This window comes from Rhinoderma darwinii, chromosome 2 (assembly GCF_050947455.1).
Source record: "Rhinoderma darwinii isolate aRhiDar2 chromosome 2, aRhiDar2.hap1, whole genome shotgun sequence".
NCBI lineage: Eukaryota > Metazoa > Chordata > Amphibia > Anura > Rhinodermatidae > Rhinoderma > Rhinoderma darwinii.
This window is the reverse complement of record NC_134688.1, coordinates 108523456-108547483: the sequence shown is the minus strand read 5'-3', so window position 1 is coordinate 108547483 and position 24028 is coordinate 108523456. Positions and strand designations below refer to the sequence as shown.

The window sequence follows — 24028 nt, the reverse complement described above, 5'->3', positions numbered from 1 at the left end:
AATAAGACTGTTTTGTCTCTTGAGGACTGAAATCACCAGGAACATGACTGATTCTTATGTTCTAGAGGAGATAATTTGCTACCAAGAGACCCACCAATTCAATGCAGTGTTCTGAAGTGACCTTGTGTCCAAAAAGCTAGTATAATGAACAGTGGTTGATTTTACCAGTAGAAGGGTTAGTACAGGGATTAAGGATTCTTGAAAAATGAAGGTCGTGGAGTATCAGCTTCTTACCTTGCTCTGGCATTACTCTTATTCCCCAGTGAAGACCTTTTAAAACACATATACAACATTTTGAGTGCCTTGGTCACAAAAAATGTCACACTTGAATACTTTGTTATTATTGCTTTCTTATGTTGCTGTTTAAAGTATTAAAACAGCAGTTTTAGTTAATTGCCTGCTTGTAATGGAAATCGTACTGAGGTGTATACACAAGTGTTGGGCAGAGCAGAATGATAGTGCCCTAGGCCCCTGGATTTGGAATAATTGAGTAACTGTGCAGGCATGGTAAAGTCACTTATGCAAAATGATTAGCTGGTTGATCTACTTAGCAGTGGCATTTCACAAGGGTCAGTATTGGGCCCTCTTCTTTTTAATATTTTGATTAATGACCTTGTAGAGGATTTACAGAGCATGATTTCAATATTTGCAGATGATGCTAAGCTCTGTAATGTAATCAACACAGAGAAGGATGATATAATATTACAGAGGGATGTGGGGTAGCTGAAGTCGTGGGCACACATATTACAAATTAAGTTCCATATGGAAAATTTGTAATGTAATTATGCATTAAATAGTAAAACACTGGGTAAAACTGACACTGAAAAAGACTTTGGTATAATTGTGGACAGTAAAAACTTAACTTTAGCAAACAATGCCAGGCAGCTGCTGCCAAGGCAAATAAAATTATGGAATGCATCAAAAAAGGCATAGATGCATAGGATAAGACTATAGTTTTGCCTTTATACAAATCACTAGTCATACCACACATGGAATATTGTATACAATTTTGGTCACCTATGTATAAGAAGGACATAGATATACTAGAGCAGGTGCAAAGGGGGGCGACCGAGGTAATTAAGGGAATGGGTGTATTGCGGTACCAAGAAAGGTTATCAAACACGGTTATTCAGTTTAGAAAAAAATATGGCTTAGGTGCGATCTAATTACAATGTACAAATATATGAAAGGACAGTACAGAGATCTTTCTAATGATCTTTTTACACCTTTACCTGTAACCATGATAAAGGGCATCCTCTAAGTCTAGAGGAAACAAGGTTTCGCCATAATCTTAGACAAGGATTCCTACTGGTCCTATTACACAGCTCCACGAGGGCCGTGTAAACGAGCACCGATCAACGAGAAGCTGATCATTGCCCTGTTTACACAGAACAATTATCTGATACTAGCGTTTTGTGAACGCTCGTTTGTTCGATAATTGAACGGTGTAAAAGGACACTTATTGTGAGAGCGCTGAGACTTTGGAACTCTCTGTCACAGGGTGTTGTAAGGGTTGCTTTATTGAGCAAGTTCTAGGAGGGCCTGGATGCCTTTCTTGAAAAAATATAATATTCCAAGTTATGGGTACTAGATTCCTGGCATTAGACGTTGATCCAGGGACTTATTCTGATTGGCATATTTGGAGTCGGGGAGGAATTTTTTCCCTAATGAGGAAATTTGCAGCCGCCTCATGTGGGGTTCTGCCTTCCACTGGATCAACATGGTAGGATTATACGCTGGACTTGATGGACTAGTGTCTTTTTCCAACATTATCAACTATGTAACTATGAGTGGAGGCAACAAATGCAGATAGAGCCTAATTCAATAGTCCTTTGTCAAAGCACCTTGAAACGCAAAGACCAGTGAAAGAAATGTTCACATTGGAGTTCTTGTTAATATATATATTTATTTCTAAGTAAGAACCATAAACAATATCATATTCTACTCCCTGATGATACTAGTAGGAAACGGCCTGTGATAACCTCTCGTGTATTTTCAACTGAAGAATGTTTTCTATATTTAATAGGTTAAATAATATAATAGCAACTTAGCATATGAAAGAATGGGAAATACGATAAGCAGAAGATCAATATTTAAAGGGTATATTTACATTTCAACATTATTTTACAGTATGTATATAATCTTCAAAGAAAAGTTGAGTATCTTTGTAAATACATTGTAATGATTCTAGGTCAGTCTGTATTATACTCCAGAGCTGCTTTCACAGTTCTGCTGTTGTTGTTGTTGTTGTTGGAAACATCCATCAAACTTGTCAATAGATACTTTACTAGCTGAGCTTCTGTAATGCAGTGGGACAGTTATTTTATTCTACATCAGATTACTGCACAGTATCTGGTAAAAAGATAACACTTTCCAAATATTCAAATCCCCAGAGTAAGCTTTGTGCAGATATCTTCGACAAAGAATGCTGTAAGATTTCAGCTCTGATGCCTGCACAATTATAAGCAGGTCTGGATTATAATACAGGCTGTAAATCAGGTCCAGCACAAAATAATTGACCTGTTATGTAAATTGATTCTATATGGAAACTGTCAAATGGTTTTCATACATGTTAATTTTATAGGGGTGCCCACCGTTATCGTGGCCAAACAAATAGGATCGCATGACTGGTAAAGAAAGATAGGACATGTTGGAACTAAACCTGGTCGATCCTTTGTTCATCAAGGAGATAAGCGTAGTCAGATGTGTTTGACAGCGGCATAGTCCCCTTTCCCTACACATGTTTATGGGGAATTAGGAGAATAGCGTTCGTCCAGCATTACTCTTTGAAGCAGGCAGCTACACCAAGACATCATTTTTCATCTGCAATAACTTGTATCCAAAATATATATACTAGTCTTTCTCAATGAATTAGAATATCATAAAAAAGTTCATTTATTTCAGTAACTCAATTCAAAATGTGAACCTCATGTATTATATAGATTCATTACACACAGAGTGATCTATTTACAGCATTTTTTTCTTTTAATGTTGATGATTGTGGCTAACACTTAATGAAAACCCAAAATATAGTATCTCAGAACATTAGATTATATAAGCCCAATTTAAAAAATGATTTTAATACTGAAATGTTGGCCTACTGAAAAGTATGTCCAGTATATGCCCTCAATACTTGGTCGGGGGTTCTTTTGCATGAATTACTGCATGAATGCGGCGTGGCATGGAGGAGATCAGCCTGTGGCACTGCTGAGGTGTTATGGAAGCCCAGGTTGCTTTGATAGCGGCCTCCAGCTCGTTTTCATTGTTGGGTCTGGTGTCTCATCTTCCTCTTGACAATACCCCATAGATTCTCTCTATGGGGTTTAGGTCACGCGAGTTTGCTGGCCAATCAGGCAAAGTGATACTGTGGTTATTACACCAGGTATTGGTACTTTTGGCAGTGTGGGCAGGTGCCAATCCTGCTGGAAAATTAAATCCGCATCTCCATAAAGCTTGTCAGCAGAGGGAAGCATGAAGTGCTCGAAAATTTCCTGGTAGACGGCTGCATCGACTCTGGACTTGATATAACACAGTGGACCAACAGCAGCAGATGACATGGCCCCCCAAACCATCACTGACTGTGGAGACTTCACACTGGACCGCAAGCAACTTGGATTGATGCCTCTCAACTCTTCCTCCAGACTCTGGGACCGAGATTTCCAAATGAAATGCAAAATTTACTTTAATCTAAAAACAGGACTTTGGACACTGAGCAACTTATGTTGGTCCACTGTTTTATATCAAATCCAGAGTCAACCATTTTTTAAATTGGGCTTATATAATATTTACATTTTCTGAGACACTAAATTTGGGGTTTTCATTAACTGTTTTCTATACTCATCAACATTAACAGAAAAAAATGCTGGAAATAGATCACTCTGTGTGTAATGCAGGTATATAATATATGAGTTTCACTTTTTGAATTGAATTACTGAAATAAACTTTTTGATGATATTCTAATATATTAGGAAGGACTAGTATATATTCAGTGAGTACATAATAAAAGCAATTCTTAGGTCCCTTTTACACCATCACATATATGCCAGTAAACAAGCGCCGACTGTCAATACAGCACATCAATCAGCGCTCATTTGGCTCCATTTACCAGGAGCAATCATTGAACTGTATGGGGACAAAGGAGATTGTTCGTCCCCATACATATTGCATCACTGTTTGCATCACATCCCGTTTACACGGGAGAGATGTGCTGTCGACAACGATTTTTATTAGGACTGCATGAAAGATGCGGAAACGAGTGTTCTGTTCCACCGATCATCGGCCCGTGTAAAAGGGTCTTGAGGTGAACTACTTATTTAAACCCAAGATTTAGTAGATTCAATTAATTGTGTAGCCCAAACAACTGACTATCTAATATTTTAGTGATCCTTGTTTATGAGGAACAGTATATGTTAGAAAGCCAAAGAATGTGTTCCCAGTTTGTGAATTCTTAAAAAAGAGAACCATTGTATTTGACAAAGCAAAACTTCAGCGTTCCCATATGCACAAGTCTGGGCCCTCCCTGTTCTCCTTGTCCGTCATTTCCTCAGCTGTTCTACTGGCTCTGCTGCTGGCACTGCCAGTACACTAAAGCCGGAGTGTCAGACGATGCTGTCGCCAATTCTGGTGGCAGACACCTCTGGCGACAGAGACAAGGCAGGAAGTAGTTTAGAGGAGCAAAGAAAGGTTCTTCTTGTACTGCCCTTCCCAAAGCTTTCCCTGAAGTCTCCTTGTGTGTTTGAGCTTCATTAAAGCTGCATTGCAGATCTGTATCAATGAAAGAAAAACTATTCGTGTGTACATCAGACTCGACAATACAGCTTTGCCCTTCTCACACAACTTCCTTGAGGGCAACAGAAGTGTACAGTACATGCAGTTATATGGGTGCTCACTTCAGATCATACTGATGACATATGGGGCTTTACTGTGATCAGAGCTTATCAAAGGCGGGTACATTCAGATACAGACGTAGCTAACAATGAGGTAAATGAGAAATATGCATGAATCTGAATATTATATTTAAAGAGGCTCTGTCACCACATTATAAGTGCCCTATCTTCTACATAATGTGATCGGCGCTGTAATGTAAATTACAGCAGTGTTTTTTATTTAGTAAAACAATCATTTTTGACGGAGTTATGACCTATTTTACCTTTATGCTAATGACTTTCTTAATGCCCAACTGGGCGTGTTTTACTTTTTGACCAAGTGGGCGTTGTACAGAGGAGTGTATGACGCTGACCAATCAGTGACCAATCAGCGTCATACACTTCTCTCCATTCATTTACACAGCACATAGTGATCTTACTAGATCACTATGTGCAGCCACATACGCACACATTAACGTTACTCAAGTGTCCCGACAGTGAATAGACAGCACTACCAGCCAGGACGCGATGTCTATTCACAATCCTGACACTTCGGTAACGTTTGTGTGAGATTTACAGCAAGGCAAGCGTAATCTCGTTTTAAATGACAGTTTACAGCGTAAATGATTAAACATTGTTCTAATTTTTTCACGAGTCAGGAAATATTATAAATTAGATTCTAATTTATAACATTTCCCTGTGCTGGTCACTAGAGGGAGCAATTCCCAAAATTGCAGCATTGGCATGTGGTAAAGCAACCACATTGCTTTATGCTGCAAAATTTGAGAAGACACACTCGCTCTAGCGTCCTCAAACAATCCCCCCTCCTTTCTCCTGGCTAGTGCCAGGAGAAAGGAGGGGATTTAACGTTCAAACCTCCTACACTGTGTGTCGCCATTTTTTCAGCGAATACACAGTGTAGTAGGCTTACATACAGTGCTAATCACACAGTAAAACACGAACAAACACAGACATAACTTACCTGCTCATGCCGCCGCTCCCTCCGGTCCGTCCGCTCCATCTTCTCCCTCCGCTCCTAGTGCTTGCATCAGAACACATGTCCGGAAGCCGTGACCGGAAGTAGTCATCTTACTGTCCGGCCGCGGCTTCCGGTCCACAAGAAAATGGCGCCAGATGTCGCTCGGCCGAAGACCTTCCATTTGGACTGTGTGGGAGCGGCGCATGCGCCGTTCCCACACAGACGGCGTACAGCATAGTGAATGGAACGGCTCCCGTTCGCATTCACTATGGGGCTGTATGTGCCGTATTCCATGTCTGTATGTGTCGTTAATCGACACATACATAGATGAAAAAAAAAAATGGCAGTCCCCATAGACAAGAAAAAGTTCGAAAATAAAAAAAAGTAAAACACAAACACACAAATAAATAAAACATTTTTTAATAGAACAGTAAAAGCAAATTGATATAAAAAATTTTTTTTCGCGACACCCTTCCTTTAATTGAAGGCGCATCCCTTGTTTCGGCCCTACATTAATTAGCCAGAGCAGATAGTGGCTTCAAAAAGCATATCCTTCTCTGGAGAAACCGACACGTCCATTCATAGATAGCCCATTGATTAATTTGGGTACTATGGAGTGCATCATGGATACTATGTAAAGTTGACTATACACTATTCTACAGATTTTAGACAGGCGAAAAGGCCTATTTAGACCATTTTCTGCTGACAGATAACTGTGGAAAAGTTCATCTGTCGTTTTGGATTTTTTCTGTCGTGGTTGGGTGCAGTCATTGGAAAGTTGTTCTTGCCAAGCGACAAATCTGCATCCAATCAATAGAAGACCAGAGCAGGCCACAGATCAAGGCAGAGAAATTTGACCGTTTAACTTATGGCTGCAACATTCACGAACAAACCATGAACGACAAGTCGTTCTGAAAACAGCCATCTAAAATCAATGGGCCAATGTATGGCCAGCTTAAGGCTATGTAGAAAAGTTGTAATATAGGGCTTGACAACATATTTCACCTTTATTTTATAATACCATAGCTAAGGCAACTGTGCTTTATCGATAGTAGCACAAATATGTACGAAGAAAGACTAGTAATCTAATTTACAGAAGTGATGAAACTAGGCAAAGACCATGTTTCGAGGATCTCAAGCCAAACAGCAGGATCAGTCCATGTATGACTGCTGTTTTTTCCAAATCACCTTAAAGGGGTTGTCTGGTTTCAGCAAATTAATGTTCTTTTTTGCATATTTAAAAGTTATACAATGTTGCAATATACTTTCTCCATTAATTTCTCATGGTTTTCAAGATCTCTGCTTGATGTTATTAAGTAGGAACATTTCATTGTTTACTTCCATTGGATACATTTCTGTCCATAGTCATGGACACACATCAAATGACCTAGTCCACCCCTTCATGGCAGCTGTTAATCCTATGGCAGGGCACTTTAGCAGCTACTGCGAGAAGCTAACCTGTCTGCACGGGCCAATATTATCGCAGAACAATTTCAGCACCCAGTGGAATCTATGCCATGACAAATTGCTGTCTGAAGACCAAAGTAGATCCAACGCGCTACTAGATGGGTGTCCCTAATAAAGTGTCCATTCAGTGTATATAACTAAGTATCACTGTGTATATCAAGTTCATAGATGAGATGTAAGCAAACAAACAGAATTTGGGCACATATGTTGGTAATAAATCTTGCAATATGAGACACTGATTTGCCCAATTAATTTGAAGTTCATCTGCCAATTAAATACATTGGGTCACTTGACTGCACATTTTTAGGGATTGCTTTTGGCAAATTAAAAATAATATTTTTTTGCTAGGGCTGGAGAATTGGATGGATTAAATTGCAAGTTTCTACTCAAAACTCATTAGGAGAGTTTAATCTTGTGCAACCAGTTTCATGGTCCCAAAACTTCCATTGTCAGATTTTTCGAGATTGCAAAATCACGTACAATCTACCGTGATGCCGAGTGCAATAATTGCAGTGGGTAAAATCACAGTGTAGGTCTGGTCTAATGTGAATGAATGAGGCCTAACATTGCACCATTTTCAGAATCGGCAATAAAACCCGACAGAAATTAATTACTATGGCTGGGTTCACACTGTGCACTTTTAAGATGCATTTTTTTTTTTGCTTTTGTAGATAAATGTCCATGTCTTTCAGTGGCAGTTCAACCAAAACAAAAAAATCGCATGCTAAAACCGCAAAAAATTGCAGTGTGAACTAATTACTGATTTAAATTGACTGGTTGCAATGGTTTAGTGCAAATTTTCTTCCCAAGCATCCCATAAGAAATACACTTAATAACACACAGGAGTTTCATTTTAAGAAGACATATTTATATTATTTTCAGGGAAGTGAACGTTTAGTTCCTATTGACAGTAAAAAGACAGATCGGTGAAACTATTTTTTAGATTAAGATATGAAATAAAAATTCAGTTTTCAAACATCATTATATAGTACATACAATAGAGCGAGACCATAGCGGGATAGTGGTAGCTATGAGGCCCTTGGAGAGGGGGTGCCAAGCCCTGGTAGTTCCTATCCCCTTTGCTATTGGGTGGTGGGAACCTGCTCAGGACTCCCCTCTTTAGAGAAACTGCAAAAAAAGAGGTTAGGGAAATAACCCAAAGGTCATGGAACAGGGGTGGAGGTGGAAACAAACACTAGGCTCTTTTGTTCCGCATGGTAAGATACAGCACCATGAGGGGCCCATTTTGATCATTGCTATGGGGCCCCCTTTCTGACACAAATTGTCTTTAAAAAAACTTCATACAATTGAAATAAATTGATAGTAATTTTTAACCGGTAATACCAGATGTGGTAGTATTGGATATCCATACTGTTCCTTTGTCAATTCAATGGCCAATAATTAGAAAGCCACTAAACGTGTTTATCGCTAGGAGTTTCTAGAGAAATAAGTATATATTGTATGGGAAAAACCAATATATATTGTAACTATTGTCATTTATATTGTATTATTGCTGCTTGCTTACCATGTTCAGAAGAATGGCTGGTGATACAGCAGCATCAGCTGTGGCCTTTGCCATATTTCCTCTAACTCCCAGAGGAATGACCTCTTTTCACACTCCGGGGTCTCCTCTCTTTTTCTCTCTGTGTTTCCTATCTACTAATTGCTATTGATTCGTTTGAGCTGTTGCATTTCCTCATTCCTCCTATGTGGTTCATGAGTGCATTACTAATAGCAGATGCTAATGTCAAGTTAACCCCATGGATTGCAGGGTTCTCTGAAATAAAAGTGGTTAACAGTATATATATTTGCTAAAATCTGATATGTCTTTAATTTATTAAATCTTAAAGATATGAGACAACCCCTGTTGCATGGGGAATGCCTGGCTGGCTGTAGCTTGCCCTGGCAAAATAAGTTGATCACCATGCATACTCTAATATAAGTGGGGTTGTCTGTGATGAGACAACCCCTTTAGGTAAAAAATACTCTGTATAATATATGGCTAAGGCTCAATTCATACCAGCATGAATTGTGCCTAAGGCCACATTCAGAGGGGCATAATGCAGGTACATTTTAATGTCCAAATTACGGCTGCAAGACCCAGGCCTGCCGCTGTCCAAGTGAACTAAACTTAGATTTCCATAGATCTCTGAGTTTATATGTTCGGTTCACTTGAATCTTAGGGTGTCTGGGTCTTGCGGCCTTAATATGGACACTAAAATGCTGCCGCATTATGCCCATCTAAATGTGACTTTAGACCAGTATCACTCAACTTTAATACGGCTGTATTTTACTGTCCCTATTGGCATCATAACATCGCATTCCATGCGGTTCTGCTACCTTAAAGCATGATAGGGTCAAGTGGTCCTACAATGCAGCTTAAAGCATTTTAGACCTTATACCAATATGTTGTAAAGAAAGTATGACAGGAAAGGCATACAAACTAAAAGAACTGCAGAGTTATTAAAACATCTATTCAGTCGACAGTTACTATTCCTGCATAATTTGACCATGAGGAGGGGGGAATAATCCATTGCCGGATGGGTTCCATATCTTCCGTACGAAAAAAGGATCGGCATGTTGAAATCCAACATGCCCGATCCTACTTGTCCCCGACATCTGCTGACGAGAGTCGGGAGGACCCCATGGTTGGCATTAGATACATTTTGACTAAATCTGCGTATTCAGATGATATTTATCTAATGTGTATAGCCACTATTAGTGGCGCCTATGATAATACGTCAGCTGCCTATACTGGGGCACAGCTGAATCATTATAAGGGTGTCGGGGTCCGGAGGTGTCACCTTCGAGTAGCAGCAACTCCCTAAAGCTATTTGAGTGCTGGTTATAATAAAAGGCGTTTTATAGAATTATCCATTAGGAAGTCTGGCAGAAGCTGGAGATTCTCTTTATTAGCAGTGACATTTTCCATCTTTTTGTACAATAATTACATGCGACCAGTTCAGTTCAGGAAAAAAAATCAATGCTTAAATTGAGGAAATCAAAATCTCCTGCAGATAGGTCAGAATAGGTGCATTAATATCTCTACAAAGTTAAAGTATTTGGAAAGTTCCCAAAGCAAAACAAAAAAATCTGTGAAATTGCTTTATGAAATGCACTACTTGATAGGAATATGAGGAAGTATGGATTATATAATAGATCATCTCTGGACCTATTCCTTATGTCCTTTTATGATTAAAGTTATACATCTATGAAGATAATGATAACATGATGATTCTTAGTGACTTGGACATTCATCTTGTTCTTTCCACTATCTTTTCCTGACACTAAACTCTCATTTGGTCGACAGCTATTCCTCCCATACACATGTATGCTTGGCGGAGTGTGCATGTGTTCTCACTGGTGAGAGAGGAATAAGCCACCGCCAGACACCTCTAGCGGCGGATATCCCCCATGAGAACAAAAGATCGACATGATCCAACATGCCCGATCCTTCTTTCCTCCCACATCTGCCATTGGAGGAGAGTCAGTACAAAACCATACACATCAGATGGATGGCCAGTACCGCCAAAATTGTTTGGCCGACATTTACCTAATATGAATAGACATCTTAAAGAGGCTCTGTCACCAGATTATAACATTATAAGTGCCCTATCTTGTACATAATTTAATCGGCGCTGTAATGTAGATAACAACCGTGTGTTTTATTTTGAAAAACTATCAATTTTGAGCAAGTTATGAGCATTTTGATTTATGCTAATTACTTTCTTAATAGACAACTGGGTGTGTTTATACTTTTTTTTACCAACTGGGCATTGTGAAGAGAAGTGTATGACGCTGACCAATCAGTGTCATACACTGTTCTCCATTCATTTTGAGCAGTACTCACAGCACAGCGTGATCTTGCGAGATCACGCTTTACTGTCACATACTCCCCCATTAACTTGACCGACGAGTCTTGAGAGTAAATAGACATCACCTCCAGCCAGGACGCGATGTCTATTCACACTCCCAACACTTCGGTAAGGTTTCTTGGGAACTTACTCTCACAGCACGGCGTGATCTTGCGAGATCACGCTGTGTTGCGAGTACTGCTAAAAATGAATGGAGAAGTGTATAATGCAGATTGGTCAGCGTCATACACTTCACTTTACAATGCCCACTTGGTAAAAAAGTAAAAATACGCCCAGTTGTCTATTAAGAAACTAATTAGCATAGATCTAAAATTGTGCATAACTTGCTCAAAATTGATCGTTTTTCAAAATAAAAAACACTGCTGTTATCTACATTACAGTGAACTTATAATCTGGTGACAGAGCCTCTTTAAGAGACCCAGCAGAAAAAAAGCTGGCAAACGAAAGATGCCAAACTAGTCAATTATAATGAATAATGGAGCCCAGCAATAAAAATAAATGCCAGTCTCATGTTTGCAATGTACAGTCCCTATTTGATAATGTCCTCGTTAGTAAGTCATAGTTATTTCGTGGTGTATTCATTGATCAGCTAAGTAGCCTAGATGTTCCCAAAGGCACATTGACAAAACATGTTGTTCGCACTTTCTGGTGAGGACAGAGGCAGAACAAACAAGCAGTACAAACCGTAACTGTCATACCTAGAAATCACATTACCCTCATAGGTTTTGGGTTTTATTCACAGTTTTTGGGTTATATTACTGGTAATGTTTGGATTACTGACATCACCGGAATATCCATCATAAGATAAGGTACCCAAGGGGGATGTTTTGGAAGTGTATCTAATGGCCTACGTACTATCTGACGTCACATTACACTTACTTTTATTGTATCATTTTTTGGTTTCTCTTTTATACACATAAGGCCTCATTTATCAGAACCGGCTACCAATCAGCGCTCAGCATTTCTTTTCTTAAACTGCCCTGATTGGTTGAAAGCTGAGCTCTGGTTGCTATGGGCAACAAAAACATGATATTTATTAGTGGCTCTCTGCTTTGGGTAATAGTGGAGGGATCCGAATAGAGAACACAGAGTGACTAACAGCATTTCATGTAGTTTGTATATAGGGAGAGATGTCAACCACTCTGTATGGATGGGGGGGGGGGGGGGGGCCTCGCGTGCTTTCTCTATCACCCCGGGCTGCATTTAAACAGCTATATATCCCCGAGCTCAGCGTCTCCCCCTTTATCATATGCTTCCCTTAGAAAGATATACATAATATATATATACATATATATATATATATATATATATAAATATTACTGACATCTTTATTGTTTTATTGATAATATTTTTGTACTTTGAATGATTTTATGGACAAATATATAAAATTAAATTTCCTGACTGCCAACTGGTCACTAGGGTTCATGATAACTTTATGCCTATACGCTATGGTGTATACTGAACAGCAGACTAGTGCTATAAGGATGTGAATTTATGCAGTTATCTATCATAGACAGTATGTATGAGTAGGTATGAGTTATTTTTTCTGCACAATTTCCACCGGAAATAACATTAAAAGTTGGACGTAGTAAATCATGATTGCATGCTCTTTCATTGTTTCCTATGGGAACAGTTCTGCTGAAAATAGGCTAAAGTTGCTGTATAATGTGCCCACATAGGATTTTTACATATAGGTCTAATAAACTGGCCCACTTATTAGATCCTGGAATGAGTGGTTTAGGATAAGTAAAGTAGGTGGGTGGAGGAAATCATTCTGATCATCATGAAAATAAATGCGTTCTCACAGTCTTAAAGGGAATGTATCATGTATTTAATGTTAGTTTAATGAATTAAAGGATATGTACACCTTCAATGCGATTTTTATTTTTTTTTAAATAAAAAGGTCTATCAGTGTGTTTTGTGGCAACTTTATAGTTAGTTTTTATTAAAAATTATTTTAACTTTTTAAGATACACCTGCTCTGTATTCTGTATACAGAGCAGCTGTGTCGTTCGCTAAGACCTGAATCCGTTAGGTCCGCAGGACTGACGGGTTCCGTGTCAGCGGGTCACACAGGATCCACCTGTGATCTATCACATCTAAATTATGAACTTAGATGTGATGGATAACAGGTGGATCCTGCTTGTCGGAGACACGCAGGACCTGCTGACACTGAACCCGTCAGTCCAACGGACCTGACAGGTACAGGATTCTGCGTAAGATACAACTGCTCTGTATACAGAATAGAGAGCAGCTGTATCTCAAAAAGTTAAAATAATTTTTAATAAAACACTAATTATAAAGTTACACAAACACACAGATTGACCTTTTTATTAAAAAAAATAATCGCTTTCAAAGGTGTACATAGCCTTTAAATAATATTCTATGTTCACATCTGCGTTGGAGGCTCCATTCAGAGCCTCAGATGCAAATTCCGTCAGATTTGGACAGAGAAATAGGCCTGCATGCAGTGCTATTTTTTTCCTTCAAAACGTTGAGCACATTGGATGCTCTTTTGGTCTCAGTCAGGCTAATGGAGCCCTATAGACACATTCAGCGTGTATGTTGGGAGATTTCCCAATGTACACGCTAAACATAGGGATAAAAGGGAACTCCTGGGGGTGGCCATTTTAGAGACACATACTTCCTCTATTGTCTATATAGCCAGTGCTTCAGACTGTGTGTGTGTTTTATGGAGGCTGAAATGAATAGTCAATTGACAGAGAAATGTCCTAGATTATTAGTCTCCTGAAGTGATGGGAGTACAGCCCCTTCCCCAGAGATCAGGGAGTGGCAGGGGAGATGCATACAGCCTTATCTGTGTGTATAATGTCACTTTCTTAAAAAAAATGCACCAGCGGGCACCGCATAAATGTTGCCACATACCCTTAAAAACTACAATGGATGAAGACAAAGAACACGCATGGGTATGTATATGGCAAAAAGTCTATAGACACAAAGAATATATAATAAAGCGTATAAATTTATTAACAAAAAATACTCTACAAACACGATAAAAACATTTAAAAAAGCAGATGGCTGCTATAACTGGGAGATACTGCCCTGATAAGCAGCCCAATACTAACTCCCCCAGAAAAGAACCTACCTCAAATAACCCTCACGTAATGATGACAAACATAAGGACACAGATAAAAAGAATATTGCATCAGACCATGTAAATAAATGAGTCCTGAAAGCGTAGTGAAGTGTCCAAACAGAGGGGTTATGGAGGTATAAAGCGCCCCACACGTATCGCCACAATGAAGGGATTATAATGACATAACTATAGCCATCCCAAAAATAATATTGCCAAATAGATAGTGGCCAAAAAATAATAGTGCCTCACACACAGTGCCCCCTAAAATAATTTTAAGCAGTGTCCTCGACTGTAATTACAGCCACAAATAGCGCCCCAGAAAATAACTGAGCACAAATAGTGCCCCTGTCAGTAATTACTGCCACACACATTTACCCATCAATAATAGTGCCAAGCAGATAGTGCCCAGACAGTAATGGTGCCAACAAAATATTATTATAATCAGCAGTAATAGTCCCCACAAAGTATTTGTACGAATCAGTTCCCACATAGTGTCTAGAAGCGTGTCCCCAACATTAAAGGGGTATTCCAGTCACAAGAAGTTGATAGGTGATAACTGTTAGATCGGTGGGGGTCAGTCCATTAGGACCCCACCAATCGCCAGAATGGGGCTCTTGTGTCCAGGAGGCGTTTAATGGAGCGCATCTCGGGCATGCACCCTGCTGCTCGATTCAAAATCTAACAGTGTCCCCCAAGGTTAGTACTCCAGGGCCGACAAGTGCTCCCATAGTGCCCCCAACCTTAATAGTGCCCACATAGTGCCCCCGAAATGAATGCGCCAAAGTAACATTAAATATTGACCCAACATCAATAGTGCCCCTTGTGTTCCCCAAAGTGCGCCCAAAAGTAATAGTGCCCCCAAGTCGACCACTTGCCTAACACCAAAAGCAATCGTAATAATACTCACCTAACCCCATTCCCACATCGCACACAGCGGTGCAGGCTACCTTTAGCCTGAGCAATCTGCATGATGACACAGGCAAGCGCGTTGACGTCAGCGTGCCTGCCTATGCTGGATATCTGCTGACTGGCGGGCTGCAGGCCTAAAGGGGTCTGTGGTCTATGACGGTGAATGGCTCCCGAACTCCGCTACAGTTTTGAACTTCATTCGAGTCCTGAGGATAAAGCTGGAAGTGATGCTTGGCCCAGCATCTAATTGGAACCTGTAGGCAATCCACCTGTTGATCGCGATTGAGGGGTTGCCGACCCCTGATGTACAGTATGTTATTTTTGCAGTGTATGATGTTAGCGCCACTATTAAGCATTGCATTGGGGCACTTGTATATACGTTTCTTTTTGGTCAAACATACTGTATGGTGTTGTTGATCAGGTGTTGTAAGGTTTTGGTTCTTAGTATACTGTTTGATAGTACATCTGACACAGCCGGATGTGCTGCAGTCAAGATAATCGGTTGTGTATAGATAGTGGCATCAACATTTATATGACTGTTGGGCGATAATGTTCTTCTACATAAAGTTGAACTGATGACTATATTACACTTTTTAAGTGTTGTTATTTGGATAAAGTAATTTCTTTAATGCATTTGTTCTGAAAAATGTTTGTAGAATTCAGATGCTTTTACCGCTCAGGTTGTGATTTTTTGTCTGAAACAAATATTTTCCATCATGACCTTTAGATTTTTGTTACGATTAGTTATCACCCACATCAATAAGGATGTATGTTCAATATGACTTAGGGTATGTTCACACGGCCTATTTACGGACGTAATTCGGGCGTTTTTGCCCCGAATTACGTCTGAAAATAGCGCCTCAATAGCGCTGACAAACATCTGCCCATTGAAAGCAATGGGCAGACGTTTGTCTGTTCACACGAGGCGTATATTTACGCGCCGCTGTCAAATGACGGCGCGTAAATAGACGCCCGCGTCAAAGAAGTGACCTGTCACTTCTTTGGCCGTAATTGGAGCCGTTATTCATTGACTCCAATGAATAGCAGCGCTAATTACGCCCGTAATGGACGCGGCGTTCAAGCGCCTGCACATGCCGGTACGGCTGAAATTACGGGGATGTTTTCAGGCTGAAACATCCCCGTAATTTCAGCCGTAACGGACGCCCTCGTGTGAACATACCCTCAGAGTAAAATATAATTTACGACTCGTCAAATACATGTCACGATTATCAATCTAAACTTTAAAACATGTCCGATAAATTTCCTAACTAAATAAATGAATACATTTTTTATGTACCGAAATTACTATTATTCGTGCTCTTTATTGGTTGTAATATATGACAAATTGTAAATGCTTTGGCCCCAGATTAAAACGTAGTAATTGTAACGTTTTTCAGTGAATAGGAACACATGCAGAGGCTGTAAACCTGTACAGGCCTAATACTTCCCGCAGCTGAGAAGTTTATACAATTGTATCTAGTGTAGCGTCCCCTCTCCAGGCTAATTACACTGATACATTGTAGCAAACTGTCAGGATAGTAGAGTGGTGCGTGCTGATGATGTATTTAGCTTACAATTGCTTTGATTGGATGCTCTTAAAGAGGCTCTGTCACCAGATTTTGCAACCCCTATCTCCTATTTCGGCAGATCGGCGCTGCAATGTAGATAAGAGTAACGTTTTTTTGTTTTTTTAAAACGAGCATTTTTGGCCAAGTTATGACCATTTTTATATTTATGCAAATGAGGCTTTAAGTACAACTGGGCGTGTTTAAAGTTAAAGTGGGCGTGTATTGTGTATGTACATCTGGGCGTTTTTACTTCTTTTACTAGCTGGGCGTTGTGACTAGAAGTGTATGATGCTGACGAATCAGCATCATCCACTTCTCTTCGTTAACACCCAGCTTCTGGCAGTGCACAGACACACAGCGTGTGTCCTCTCTCGTCCGACACGATGCAGGACCTGGGGCAGGAAGTGACGTCACAGCGTGATCTCTCGAGAACACGCTGTGTCTGCACTGCTAGAAGCTGGGTGTTCTGAAGAGAAGTGGATGATACTTCTATTCACAACGCCCAGCTAGTAAAAGAAGTAAAAACGCCCCTATGTACGCACATAATACACGCCCAGTTGTACATAACTTTAAACACGCCCAGTTGTACTTTAGAAAGCCTCATTTGCATAAATATAAAAATGGTTGTTTTAAAAAAACAAAACAAAAACCGTTACTCTTATCTACATTGCAGCTCCGATCTGCTGCAATAGGAGATAGGGGTTGCAAAATCTGGTGACAGAGCCTCTTTAACTGTGAGAAATATTAGGTCGGTCCAGGATCTCAGCCATTCAACGTAAGCAAGCATGTTTCTATTCACTTATTTACCAAATCCTGGAGTGGATCCTATAGGAAAGGAAAGTATGAAGAAAAGGCTAAGGCTGAGTTCACACGGGGCGGATACGCTGCATAAAGGTACACACTTTGCGGCCACAAAAATCGCAACATCTACTATTTGTTGTTCTTTGGGGGAAACCCGCAACAAAAAAGCAGCGGATACGCAAACACAGTTGACATGCTGCAGATTAAAAAAACGCATCGGTCAATTTCTGAGCCTTTTTTTCCGCTTATCATTGACGCAGCGTGTGGATGAGATTTCTGCTGCTACTGTATTATGCTGCGGATTTTCTAAAGTATTTATGCAACATGTGAACTTGACCATAGGGTGTGTTCACATCAGCATCGAGCTTCCGTTTATGGGTTCTGTTCGTCTTTTACGTCGGAGGAACCGATAAACGGAAAGCCAAACGGAAATTATAGCTTCCGTTTGTATTACCATTGATTTCAATGGTAATACTTCCGTGTCAATTGGTTTCCGTTTGTCTCCGTTCCGTAAAGTGTCCGGAACGGAAGCCTGGCTCTGATGTGAACAGGCCCTTACAATTCTCCTTTGTTTCACTTTCTGTAAAACAAAAAACAAACATAAACAATTCCAATGTGTAGATTTGGTGTTTTGCGGGCCGTGTATATATACGATAGTTGGGAAAAAACTCCCAACTTTCCTGAGTTGAACAAACGTTATTTCTATTGAAGGTGAGATTTTTTTTAATGCTGGCTTAAAGAGGCTCTGTCACCACATTATAAGTGGCCTATATTGTACATGATGTGATCGGCGCTGTAATGTAGATTACAGCAGTGTTTTTTATTTAGAAAAATGATCAATTTTGACGGAGTTATGACCTATTTTAGCTTTATGCTAATTAGTTTCTTAATAGACAACTGGGCGTGTTTTACTATATGACCAAGTGGGCGTTGTACAGAGGAGTGTATGACGCTGACCAATCAGTGACCAATCAGCGTCATACACTTCTCCCCATTCATTTACTCTGCACATAGTGATTCTGCGTTGTTTCACGCAACGGAAACACGCTGCGTGAAAAATCACTGGCGTCAGAATAGCACCATTGAATTACAAATTTTTCGCATTGATGCAGCTGTAGCTAAAGCGACCCTCTAGTCAAAAATAAAGATTTTACTTCACATTGCAAATAAATAGTCAACATACCTGATGCCCTGCTCCTGAACCAGCCTTGTCCCCTGTTCTTATATTCCAAAAATAGCCGCTAGTTTCAGACTTCCCCATGCAAAGCGTTCTTAGGAATCAGAGACACCCTCCCCATCCACTGCCCTTCAATGATTTAAAGCGCTGATGAAACCTGAGGGCAGTGGTGGGGGGCAGGGCCGATTCTAGCTTTTCTGCTGCCTGAGGCGAAAATTGAAATGGTGCCCCCCAGATTTTGATTGACATCCCACTGGCTGTTCTACATCACTATCAGCCACCTCCAACTCTTGCGCATGCGCCGTTGCCTTGTCCTGGCATGCGCGGTGCAGAAATGAAACCGGGCAGAGTACACCTCGCTGCACAGTGTGTGCCCAAGGAGTACAAGGCAATGGCGCATCCGAGAAAGTTGGAGGAGACTGGTAGTGATGTAGAACAGCCAGGGGGATGTCAATCACGAATGCAAAGGTGGGTTTGGAGGCAGGACTCTGACTCTTCAGGATAGCGGCACCACCCATGACCCTTTATAGAGTAATTAGCATTTAGTGTGCGCCATTTTAAAAGTTGATTTTATAGATTTTGCTGCATCTGAAAAAAAACATGCAGGGGAATGTTTGGAAATATTGTCAGGTCATGTATTACCACATGGTGGTGGTTCAAGGGGTTAAAACTACATGACAAATTCCTATTAAACATACAAGGAATTGAAAACAATTCTATCTGCCCTGAAATTTTGTTACTATAAATATATCCTATATAATTACAGCTTCAGAACCAAGCTCTGACTTATATACAGTACCAGAAGCAAGCTCAATACATAAATACAGCTCCAGAACCAAGCTCATACATATATACAGCACCAGAACGAAGCTCATACATATATACAGCACCAGAACGAAGCTCATACATATATACAGCACTAGAACCAAGCTCAGCACATAAATACAGCTCCAGAACCAAGCTCATACATATATACAGCACCAGAACCATGCTCAGTACATAAATAGATCACTAGAACCAAGCTCAATACATATATACAGCACCAGAACCAACCTCAGTACATATATATACACAACACCAGAACCAAGCTCAGTACATATATAAATCCCCAGAACCAAGCACATTACATATGTACAGCACCAGAACAAAGCTCAATATATATATACAGCACCAGAACAAAGCTCAATATATATATACAGCACCAGAACCAAGCTCATAACATATATACAGCACCAGAACCAAAATCATAACATATATATATAGCACCAGAACCAAGGTCAGTACATAAATATAGCTCCAGAACCAAGCTCAGTACATATATACAGCACCAGAACCAAGCTCAATACATATTTACAGCACCAGAAGCAAGCTCAGTAAATATATACAACACCAGAACCAAGCTCATACATATATACAGCATGAGAACCAAGCCAGAATAAACATTTACATTAAGTGACTCACCGGTGACGTCTCAGATTCTAGTTCTTTTTCTTCTTCATCTGGTCCAGACCTCTAAGATGACTTCTCCCGGCCACAGCCCATTTCTGCAGTTTGCCGCTCAGATGTCTTCAGCTTCTCACTTTTCAAACATTTCTGCACCTATAAACGAAGATAAAATTCTCATGGTGCCACACACTAAGCCACAAAATATAATAGCGCCATACACTGCACCTCTAATTATAATAGCGCCATACACTGTGTCCCTGATTGTAATAGCGCCACACAGTGTCCCACACACAGTGCTCCATGTAGATAGTGCCCCACATACAGCCCCCTGTAGATAGTGCCCCACATATAGCCCCCCCGGTAGATAGTGTATAAATTGATAACGGGAAAGGATAAAGGGGGCAGGGATGTGTGGTTCTATGGAGAATAACATATAAAATAAAAATCTTTATTAGTAAATTAATGATCGATTAGCGCTAAATGGCCGGAAATGGCGCTCGACCACTCATCGCTTATGCAATTCTAGTGCAAGAGGGGGTGGCGGCGGCTGGTTTCAGTGGAGCCGCCGCCCCCTCAGAGAGGCAGCAGGCCGCCGCCTGAGGTGAGATGCTCATCTCGCCTCATGGATGGTGCGGCCCTGGCGGGGGGGGGCATGTCTCAGACTTCATAAGAATGCTCTGCATAGGGAAGTCTGACACTGTAACGGCCATGTTGGCTAGATCAAAACAGGGGACCAGAATTCAGGAACGCCAGCGGGATGGTTCAGGAGAAGAGTGCCAGATACAGTATGTCAACTATTCATTTGCAATGTGCAGTAATAATTTTACTTTTGACTGGAGGGTCTCATTAAAGGCTACGTAAACCTTTGAGGGCACGGTTTTTAAAAAAAATAAAAAATTATAGTAATAATAGATTAGTCAGTGTGATTAGTGTAACTTTGTAAATAGTTTTTATTAAAACTTCCTTTTACTTTTGGAGATACAGCTATTCTGTATTCTCTATACAGAGCAGCTGTATTGTTCGCTATTCACTAACTTCGTCAGTCCCGCGGGTGGAATCCGTCAGGTGTTTAGCGTCGGCAGGATCCACCTGTAAACAATCACATCTAAGAGGATCCACCTGTAAACAATCACATCTAAGAGGATCCACCTGTAAACGGTCACATCTAAGTTCAAACTTAGATGTGATTGTTTACGGGTGGATCCTGAACCCGTCAGGTCCGTGGGACTAACGGACTCAGTTTAAAATGAAAGATAGAGCTGCTCTGTATAGAGAATACAGAACAGCTGTATCTCCAAAAGTAAAAGGAATTTTTAATTAAAACTATTTACAAAGTTACACTAATCACACTGACAACTATTTATTTAATTTAAAAAAAAAAAGCCCTCAAAGGTGTCCATAGCGTACTCATATGGTACCCATACAGAGGTTTTCATGAAACCCGTACACAGATCCAAAATGTCAGTCTCCGTTGTATGAGTTGGGAAGATTTGTGTCCATACAGCATCCAAAAAAGCATGGCACAATTTTGTTTTTTAAAATATGGCAGCAGACAACACATAAAAAAAACTTCTATGAAAAAACAGAGGTAGGGAAACGTCCATAGGACTAGTGGAACCGATATGGAGCTGGGCATGAGGTCTTAGGAGAGGTGCAGGTCGCTGGGATCACACTGTGCGTTTTTGTTACGTTTTTAGAATGCATTTTTTTGGTTTTGGTAAATAACCTCCTATATTTCTCAATGAGAGTTCATCGAGCAAAAACGAATAATAAAAACGCAGTTTGAACCCAGCCCTATAGTGCTCACTATTCAGTAACACCATATGTTTTCTATTAGAAGTTCCCAGTGTGGGTGAGCTGTGGATGGGCTCCACAATCAGCATTACATAGGGAGGCCTCAGGGGCCCCATGTGCTGGCAGCCCCCAGGAATCAGAGCACACATGAGGTGGCTGGGAGCTCTCCATAGTGCTCCCTATTGTTGTGGGTGAGGAGATGGATGCATTGTGTGTTACTAGAGCAGAGAGCGGGGAGGGATGTGGACTGTGTCCCTGGCTCAGCTCCTGATCTGCTGATTAACTCGTCAAGTATGCCAGGAATCCAGCCCTGGAACAATGCGCCTCCCCGCTGCAGGACTGCCCCACGTGTAGAGGGCGAGGAGGAGGATGGGTGGGGGCTCCCTCCTCCTCCTCTTACTACTATGCCCCCCAGTGCCCGCACATAGCTGGCCCCCGGTTCATACACATTGCAGGTGGAGTTCGTCACTGGCAGAGAGTGAGCAGTGCAGAGCCCGCGCCCCCACTCACCTGGCACATCACCCGCTCATGGGCCCGCCCGCGCTGTGTGGGCAGGGCTTGTGGCGGCCCCGCCCTTTTCTTTTTTGTTAATGAAAGTTCCAGGAACATTGTATTCCTGCCTTTCCAGTTGATCCAATAGCGACAAGAGCCTCGGCCTGACCTTTTACTACGAGGCCACTGACGTGCGGGGCAGGACGGAGCCACAGTGCGGGCGCTGCTGGCAAGACTGGCACCCGGGAAAACTGATCTCCACTGCGGGCTCATCACTTGGAGTGGGCACTTCATAACTGCGCACGATGATTTTCTCCAGTGTACCCATGAGGATACCCACCGGGAAGCTGGTAGGCACCTAGGAGCTGAAGTGGGCATTGTTGGCACGGGTAGAAGGAGTGGGCAGTGTGTGTGGAGAGTGGGTGAGCCCGTTAGCATGTAACCCATTAATTGCCTGGATGATCAGGAAACAAGTCATACAACAGGAGTAACTATGTACCCACTCATCATACACACTGCTGGCATGGTTACAATGGGCATCATTAAATAAGCATTGTGGTGTGTGGAGCATGACTGCTGGCATCATCTCTGTAGGAATAGATCTAATATGTCAGTATATATATATATATATATATATATATATATATATATATATATATATATAGGATGACAGTAAATAGTATTCCGATTAGTACATGAGACATTTTCTATACAACCTTTACCCCTAAACCAGTGGATCTGACTGCATGAAATCTTCCAGAGTTCTCACCATTTATCAGACTCTTATAAAGTTCTTCTTTGTCCTTGATTCATGGAATTGGGACATTTATCTAATGAGTCGTGGACGATATTTCACCATGAGACGCATTCAACCTACTTAATGTGGATTTTTAATTGTCACCTCCACGGCCGGCTTTAGGCCTCCACTTCTACCTGGGCCTCTACTAATGGCTGATGTGTCCTGGTCCCTATATTTCTGTACGTTATTATGACTATTTTAGGAAGGTTTTATATATATATATATATATATATATATATATATATATATATATATATATATATATATATATATATATATAGATTGTAATATAAATGTAACTATTGATTTTCATTGAGGTGCAATGGTCTAAAGCGCTGGTTTCCGGTCTGCGGCTGCCAGGGCATGCTGAGAGTTCTAGTTTTGCAGCAGTTGGAGAGCCACAACTGGGTGGCCACTGTATGTTTAATCCCTTGAGGAGAATATGGCTGGTTCAAAACGAACAATCTAGTCACACAATGGCGACAAACCAATGGAGTTTGTTTGTTCTCATGTGTTTTTATTCTGGGTACGTTGGAAATATTTGTGAACATATAGTCTTCTATAGCTTGTCTGCTTATAGCGCAATATGTTTACTGTACAGCACTTTATGACCGGTGCCAGGTAGCCAATGAGGAGATTTTCAAAACTGGTGTAAAGGAACAGGGGAGTAGTTGCCCATGTCAACCAATCAAGTCGCTGCTTTTATTTTCCAAAAGGCCTTTCAAAAATGAGAGATGGAATCTGATTGGTTGCTATGGG

General features: G+C 40.8%; 1 protein-coding gene across 3 annotated transcripts in view; it reads left to right on the top strand.

Moving 5' to 3' along the window:
* The window catches only part of RBMS2 (RNA binding motif single stranded interacting protein 2), a 107540-nt gene that overhangs the window by 21464 nt on the left and 62048 nt on the right, over positions 1-24028 (top strand). The window contains exon 1 of one of the 3 annotated variants that reach the window (XM_075852090.1): positions 22543-22820. The exons of the other annotated variants lie outside the window; for them this stretch is intronic. Within the exon in view, the coding sequence (XP_075708205.1) occupies positions 22776-22820 (45 nt within the window). The 5' untranslated portion in view covers positions 22543-22775. Of the gene's footprint in view, positions 1-22542; positions 22821-24028 lie in introns of those variants that run through there. 3 annotated transcript variants of the gene reach the window in all.